Genomic DNA, 8,741 nt, shown 5'->3' with positions numbered 1-8,741 from the left:
CATATATTGCAATAGTTGATTTTTATATATAAATGATTTAGTTATGTTTTTATTTTATGTATATCGTTTCAGTATTGTTTATTTGTTGTGTTAAATCAAAAAAGCAAGATAACCAATTTTGTTCTGTAAATTATGCAGTCACAAAAGTTATCGTTCAAAGCCAAGATGGCGTGTCCTTCAAAAAGTCCGTTGGATCGCAGCCATGTTGAGAAGATTCAAATATTCTAAAAACTTTATTTTAACTTCCCATCATAATTGAAATTACAATAAATTTAAGAAATAATAGAAGTTAAGTATAAGTATTAAAGAAAATAGTTCACAAAGAAAAAACTCAAAACCGTAGTTCTTTAATAGAATAATATGAATTTGAGACCTGTATTTAATAAGAGAAAATATTGACATTTCTAAACTAAGTTGATAAATTATGTGCTCGCAAACATATTATTGTCTATTTGTACTTAGTGAAACCTATGATGGGTAAAAATTTGAAACTGAGGCCTTTTTTTACTGATTCGGAATTGAATTGTGATATTTAGTCTATTTTCCATCAATAATTTTGTTTATTTTCATATACTGAGCACTTAAGAGAAAAAATAATAGGTACACACACATTATATATTTATATTAATGTTTTTGGAAATACTGTCATTATTTCAATGAAACTTTTTTCTAAACAGCACAATCATTTTTTAAAAATTGTTAATTCATTTAATATTTTAATGTTATTTTCTATAATACTGTTGGACTCTTGGATTACTTGTATTTTGTTTTATTTCTGCTTCAGATTTAATAACTGGGAAGAATTTGAAAAAGAGCATGATAATTCTGCAAATAAGGGCTACACCAAGTTGCATAGACAGCTGGAACCGTATATTTTACGTAGAGTTAAAAAGGATGTGGAGAAATCATTACCAGCTAAAGTAATTTCTATACTTTATAATATATTTCAATACATATGGTCGATCTTGTTAAAAGTCAATGATTCGCTGTTATTTGCTTGTGATAAATTCAGATTTTTTTTAGTATGGTCTTAACATAATACTTTTTTTTACTTAGGTTGAACAAATACTGCGTGTTGAAATGACTTCAGTGCAGAAACAGTATTACAGGTGGATATTGTCCAAAAATTATTCTGCTCTTCGAAAAGGAGTCAAAGGTTCTCCTAGTACATTTATCAATATTGTCATTGAGTTAAAAAAATGCTGTAATCATGGTCACTTAATAAAACCATTGGAAAATGAAGCAAAGAATGAAGACTACTTACAGGTACATCAACTTTTAATGATCCCCAAAATCTTAAGAATTTAATGAGATTGATTACTCCATTAATATTATCATATTCATGGAAAGAGAATTCTTAAATACAATGATTTAACACATGCTCGGAAAAAAATATATATATTGATTCCTTGTAAGCAACAAAAAAATTTTATTAGTAATCATAATATTCCTGGAACTTGCACTTAATCAATGTGTACAAATATATGTTAGTATTCATTTATTTCACTTTGCAACCATAACTGCCCTGCGTCAATGACTAGGATTTGTGTTATGAAGCCCTTTGAAGGTAGTTTTCCACGGTAACATTGTTGGATTAACTTAAAAAACATTTATTAATAAATATATATCAAAAAATTATAGTCAAATACAACTTAAACTAGGTACGGTGTACAGTATTTATGAAAACAATTTTATTAACTTCATTTATTTTGATTATTTGTATTTAAGTGACCACCTTAACCTTAAAAAAACGTGAGTTATTACTATTTGTATTGTCTTAAAATTTAAATGTATGTAGCAGCTATTGTTTGCTACAGTAAGTTTCCCATATTTTTTAATGAAACAAAGTGGGTTAAATATTATATCCTTATTTTTTCCTAGTTATTAAAACTCTTTGGGACGAATCCACCTCTCCCCAATCATATACTGAATACATATTTGAAGAAAATCAGTATATACTTATAGCTGATAGAGAGTTATATAAGTTTTCAATAGATAGAGTATGCATATTTTAATTTAATTTTGAATTTTCATTCATTATGCTTTCACAAACCTCAGCAACTCTTTTCATCAAATTTAGAAATTCTAAAGATTTTCTCAGATGCTACATCAAACTTATACAAGGGGAGGCTATGCAGGTGGGATCACCAATTTCAATGGAATATTTTTGTTATACTAGGTCAAAAAATATTTAATTTATTTAATAAATAATTTTAATAATAATAAAGGCCTAACGAACCCACCCGAAGGTTTGATGCCGATATCACCAAATGCTCTCTGCATACATACTTCCAGTGATGCCCGTCCAAACCCAATTCCACTAAATCAGTTTTAACGTAATCCTCCCATCTACGTTTCGGTCTACTCCTCGGACATTTACCCATTGGTTCAGTGTTTATTAACATTTTAGGTAGCCCATCTTATATGCCGCAATGCTATAACTTGAATTATATTTACTGGGTGTAGGTCCCTTAATTCAGCGTAGTGTAATCTTCTAAATTCTCCCACTAATTCATCCTTTTTCGGTCCAAATATTTTGCACATTATTCTATTTTCAAAAACCTTAAGACGTTCATCCCTTAGGGTAAGAGGCCAGTTCTCACATCCATAAAGAACTGTGGGAAGGATAACAGTTTTGTAAATTCTAATTTTTAAGTTTTTTGATAGAAGGCCCAAGCTAAGCAGTTTCGAAATTGAAAAATAACAAGCATTTCCTGCCTACAATCTAGCTTTTATTTCCAATAAATAATTTTAAACATTTTTGAAATATTTTTGTATACCGCCTTTGCTCTGCATGTATTTAATGATTCTTATATACTAGTCGATTTTTTTAAATAAAAAAGTTAACATGAGTGCATATTTGCATACATGTATATAGAACAAAATGTATATTTTATTGCCTTCTAATGCTATGAATTATTTATTGTTTATATTTATGTATCTTTCCAAATGTGGAGTACATTTTTTAAATTAATGCTAGTATGATGTTTCTTATTAATTGTTTCTTTTTTTCCAGCAATTATTAAAGGGCTCAGGGAAGTTACTATTATTGGATAAGTTGCTTGTTCGTCTTAAAGAAACTGGGCATAGGGTACTTATATTTTCTCAAATGGTACGGATGCTGGACATTTTAGCTGAATATCTTCAAATGAGACATTTTCCTTTCCAACGACTGGATGGTTCAATTAAAGGCGAATTGAGAAAGCAAGCCCTTGATCATTTTAATGCTGAAAATTCACCTGATTTCTGTTTTCTTTTGTCTACTCGTGCTGGTGGTTTGGGTATTAATTTAGCAACAGCTGACACTGTTATAATCTTTGACTCAGATTGGAATCCTCAGAATGATTTACAAGCACAAGCTAGAGCCCATAGAATTGGTCAGAAAAATCAGGTAATTTTTTTCTTACTTTGATGATCATTTTTTAATAAAGTACTGTAAACATTTTAGGTTGCTTTTGTTATGTTTTTTCTATCTCTAAAGTTTAGATTGTTTTATTAGGTGAACATATACAGACTTGTTACTAAAAGTTCTGTTGAAGAAAATATTGTTGAGCGTGCTAAGCAAAAAATGGTTTTGGACCATTTAGTTATCCAAAGAATGGATACCACTGGTAGGACTGTTTTGGATAAGAAAAATTCTTCTTCTAGTGCACCTTTTAATAAAGAAGAGCTCACTGCCATTCTGAAGTTTGGTGCTGAAGAATTATTTAAAGATGAAGAAGATGGTGATGAAGAACCAACTGTTAGTATAATTTTGTATTATATTCATGATTTGATGTAATTAGGCATGTTTCCTTTTACCCCTTAGCCTATAATATATTTATATATTTTTTTTTTTTGAGACCAGGATTCCCAAACTTTTTTTTATGAGCTCCTTCCTGTTCATTTTTGATAAATGGTGGGGAGGGGGTTATGTAAAGGTAATTAATCTATTCTAAGCATGGTGGGGGATAAAGTGTTCAATTTTGTGGGACTGCCACATAAATAAAAAAGGTCAACCCCCCCCAGGCCAGATTTTAACCAGTACCATCGCAGTTCCCTGGATGCAAAGACCTGTGCCTCAACCACCTGAGCTATGTAGGGCCCCAACATTCCCAAACCAACCTGTCCCACCACTGCTCCTATTTGACCACCCTGTTCTAAACCATTGGCATATGGGCTTAGAGCTGTCCGTACCCTACCACACTTATTCTCTTTATCTGTACTAATAAGTAGAAAGGATCTCAGTCCATATTCTTGATTTTTCAAAAGACTAAAAATAAAGTTTAAAAAAATTCTGCATGAAAACTTATCCTTTCAATTCAGTTTTAACCAGAATATCATAATGTACAATTTAATATACAACTTAAATACTTCATACCAATCGATAGAGAATTTTTTCTTTCTGAATCAGATTATGTACTTATCTCAACATCAACATTTTTTGGACTTAAATCTTTTATACAGACCAAAATTGATTGTAAAAGGAAACTGTAGGGGGAAAAAAAATTGTTTATTATATCTTATTATTGTATCTCTTTTTTTCTGATTATACCATGTATGTGTAAATTATATATGTCCGATTACGGATTGATAAGTATGCTGTGTGAGATAGCAACCTGATGTATTTAGGCAGCATAGATAAATAAAGTATTTCTCTCTCTCAGGACATAAAACATTAATCATCTATATAACACTGATCATCTGTTTTCATGAACCTGACTAATTATTTTAAAAATTTAATAATTTTATCAAAGATATATAATTTAATATATTTTTTTAAATAGTATTAATTTGTCAAATATTTTTAGAAGTATCTACATTTTAGACAAACTGACTATGTTCAAATATTTCCATCAATTTTCATAAGTTATTTTAATGAATATAAAAACAAGTAATAATTATTTTTTTTTTTTTTTTATCATAGTGTGATATTGATGAAATTTTGAGAAGAGCTGAAACCAGAGATGAAGGACCAGCTAATGTTGGTGATGAGTTACTTTCAGCCTTTAAAGTTGCAAGTTTTGCTTTTGATGAAGATAAAGAAACTCAAAGTGAACCTGAACAGCAGGATGATGATACTAGAGATTGGGTTTGTTGTGATTATATATTCTAATTTATCTTTTGGATTATAATTAAAAATTATAATTTAATCCTCAATAAGAATTTTGAGGGTAATGTAAATAAATTTCTTTTTCTTCATGTTTTTTTCTTTACCCATCTATGTACTTAAAAATTGTATTTATTGATTGTAAAAACTAAAACTACAATCATCTTTCTTAAGGCCAAATAAATTTAATGAATTTTCAGTACACTACTTGAAATAATAAGGTTGCCCCTTTTTTTAATAAACCTCTCATTCTAGAGCTATTTATAGCTGTTGAAACTTTCTTATAATAAACTTGTATATATTTATAAAAAACATATCTACTTATTGATGTAGCCCTGTATTTTGTCAAGTTCTTCCTATATCGCCTACTCTTCTTAGTACATGAATGTTATATTTAATGTCTTTTATCCTTTTTTTTATTCAACATCACTTTTCTGAACAATTGGATAATAGAATAGATGTTTTCTGATTACTAAGCCATAATTCTTGGATTTATTAAAATAAATTACTGTAATTTTTTATTGGCTTTTGTTTTGTAGGATGAAATAATCCCTGAAACTTATAGGCAAAAAGTGGAAGAGGAAGAAAGAGCTAAAGAAATGGAAGATCTGTATTTGCCTCCTAGAAGTCGTAAAACATTACAGCAAATTAATCATTCTGAAAGTGATGGTTAGTTATTAGCTAACTTTAATTGCTGTTGCAACACCTAGTTTTAATTGTTTGTTGGTTTTAAATATATTCATTAATTAGAGTTTTTATAATATTTCTTATGCTTTCTCCGATTATAGATAGCTTAATCTTTTATTTACATTGGAGTTGTTTTTATTTGCTTTATAGTTAAATTGAATCCCTAAGTATAGATTGTTTTATATTATTTTTTTATTTCTTTTCGTAGTTAAGAAAATTAGCTCAGTAGATTCCCTCTCATCCGATTCTCTAGTTTGTCCGTTAGTTATGAAAACAACAGTTTAAAGAAGAAAAAAGAAAATTAGCTTTCCATAAATTCATTTTGTTAATAACTCATTGCCTTTAAATTTTTATAGCACTATTAAGGATTCTTTCGTTAAGTGATTTATTGGTTAATCTGGGTTTATAACAGTTATTTGGTACACTTTTTATTTGTTTTTTATTTATTTTTTCAAAATTGAGAGATTCATTTGCAGAGAAACTACCTAATTTATTGGAGCAACACGTTACAAAATATTGCATATAAATTAAATTTTTTATTTTATTAATTATTAAGAAAGAAAGTTATTAACAATTTTTTTCTTTAGTTTTTCAACGGCGGGATAATCTGATTCTCCCACTTCCTAATCCCAACTAAGACGGATAAGAGAGATTCTACCGTACCTGCACGGTACTTTACATTCTGTTTATATGTGTTTATATTGCAAACAAATTTCGCCATTCTGGAAAAATCATTGACACAACTGTTAAAATGGAAACTTAATGGGAAATGCAAATGCTTTATTACTTTAAAGATCCCAAATGGGTGACTTATGGGGTTGGTAGCTACTCTTGTTGATTCTGAACTTAACTCCTAAGGCTATAAAATTAATGTTCCTATACTTAAGGAATATGTGATGTTGAGTTTCATTACTCCGTAAAGTATGATTTTATGGTTCTGTCATTGTTCTTCTGAAATGGCGATTTTTTTTTTATATTATCCATGTTAATTTTGTTTTTTCATTAGCTGATGGGAAAGCTAATAAAAAGAAAAGAAAAAAAGGGGAAGAAAATGAAACTACTGAAGAAGGTAGTGATGAAGAGAAACCAAGGAAAAGGGGCCGTCCACGGGGAAACAAAGGTTCTAGCAAAGAAATTATAAAAGGTTTTAATGATGCTGAGGTAATTATAAAATTAATGTTTTAACTAAGCTCAATTTATTTATTTTTTATATTTACACTTAATATTTGAGAAAATTTGTTGCATTTTCTTTTTTTTTTTTATAGATACGAAGATTCATTCGGAGTTTCAAGAAATTCCCTGCTCCTTTAAAAAGGCTTGATGCAATTGCTTGTGATGCTGAATTGCAGGAAAAACCATTAGCTGAGTTGAAAAAGTTAGGGGATATGTTGAAGCAAAGGTGCAAAGCTTGTTTAGGTGACCAAACTAAAGAAAATATAACAGATGCTAATGAGGAAAACACAGGTGAGTTCTTTTACTCATGGATACTTACATCTATTATATATTTTAGTTTTGCTTCATTAACTATTAGTTAATTAATATGTACCAAGCGTTAGTTATAAGTTGTTTACAATTAATTAAATTACTGTATTAGTTATTTGCCATCTCTGAAAAAAAATTAGTGATACTAAATTAATTAAATAATTAATAAGAAAAAAATCTAGAGAACTGTGGATTGGATGACACCCTCTTTGAAGAGGGAGACTCCTCTACTTCAAGCATCAAACAAAACAATTATAAACAAAAACTATTAGTCATGCCGATGTTTCGACCTGAATTTCAGGTCTTCATCAGGGAGTTAAGGCAAAGGTTCTGACTAGATTGGTTTATATCACAATTTATATTCAAACCTTCTAACGTGTACTCTTTTTTGGTTTTGACACCAGACTTAAAAGAGAAATGCCAACTAACATGTGGTTTACATTTTCTTGTTTGCCTATGGTTTTTTGGAACAAACTTCAGTACTTAGTTATATCACTTATAATGTTTTTGTTTTTTTTAATTAAATAATAATGTTCTTTTCATAACATATAATATTAATAGATGTAATCTGGTTTTACATTCAACTTAGTATGTTTCTATATATTACTTCTATAAACTATTGTTTCAATTTCCTGTATATAGAAGTTAGGTGTCTAAAAGGAAATAAATGTCCAGAAAGTATTTTTTACCACATCTATCACTATTTAAAAACATTTGAAGTTCTTGAAAAATGATCATTGACCTCAGAATAATGCTGAGTTTAATTTCTGAGTTTTTTTTTTCTTTTAAGGTTAATCCTGAATTGTGTTATCAATACAGGAGGATCAACACATTCTTATGCTTACATATTTACCCTTATACTCTAATTCTAGATAATTAATAAATAGCTGTTATTCATATTGTCCCAAAAACTTAACATTCTATCTTATTCACCCAAATATTGTGTTGAATTGTATATATTATCACTAATAAAGTATTATTTGTCTTGATTTGCTACATTTTAGTGACTTTACTCTTCTTTAGTCTAGCTTCGGTTTGTTTTTAATCCTTTTTACTTGATAGATTTTTCTGTCCTGTGGTGTACTTGAAATTTATTCTATTTGAGAAGCAGTATGCAAGATGGCTTTTAGTTTTTACTATTGTTATTCTATGTTAAATAATTATTTACAGTTTAGTTTCAATCATGATCACCCCTTCTACATTGCTTCTTATTGATCATTACTTTAGTCAATTATTCAATTTATGATATATTTTATTTTGTGTTAATTTGTATATATACTATATAGTATTTTTTCAATAGACCTTCCATTTTATTGATTAATATTTCTACACTCAAAAGTTGCATATATGTGTATGTATGTATGTATGGAGATAATAAAATGATCTACATATAAAATATTTAAGTATCATTTAGTGATTTTATAAAGAATGAAGAACTTTTTCGTGAGGTTATTGCTACAAATAATTATATTTTGATTTATTT

At 28.6% G+C, this 8,741-nt stretch overlaps 1 protein-coding gene across 1 annotated transcript in view; it reads left to right on the top strand.

The window, feature by feature from the left end:
- Chd1 (chromodomain-helicase-DNA-binding protein 1) overlaps positions 1 to 8,741 on the top strand; it is a 41,144-nt gene that overhangs the window by 18,960 nt on the left and 13,443 nt on the right. The window contains exons 13-20 of the mRNA XM_014434033.2: positions 785 to 920; positions 1,057 to 1,266; positions 3,017 to 3,391; positions 3,500 to 3,742; positions 4,907 to 5,071; positions 5,629 to 5,758; positions 6,783 to 6,937; positions 7,042 to 7,240. Coding sequence (XP_014289519.1) covers positions 785 to 920; positions 1,057 to 1,266; positions 3,017 to 3,391; positions 3,500 to 3,742; positions 4,907 to 5,071; positions 5,629 to 5,758; positions 6,783 to 6,937; positions 7,042 to 7,240 — 1,613 coding nt within the window. The remainder of the gene's footprint in view (positions 1 to 784; positions 921 to 1,056; positions 1,267 to 3,016; positions 3,392 to 3,499; positions 3,743 to 4,906; positions 5,072 to 5,628; positions 5,759 to 6,782; positions 6,938 to 7,041; positions 7,241 to 8,741) is intronic.

The sequence above is a fragment of the Halyomorpha halys genome, unplaced genomic scaffold (genome assembly GCF_000696795.3).
Source record: "Halyomorpha halys isolate HHAL.00 unplaced genomic scaffold, Hhal_1.1 Scaffold1288.1, whole genome shotgun sequence".
Taxonomy (NCBI): domain Eukaryota; kingdom Metazoa; phylum Arthropoda; class Insecta; order Hemiptera; family Pentatomidae; genus Halyomorpha; species Halyomorpha halys.
Note: the sequence above shows the minus strand (reverse complement) of the source record. Positions and strands in the feature narration are given on the sequence as shown.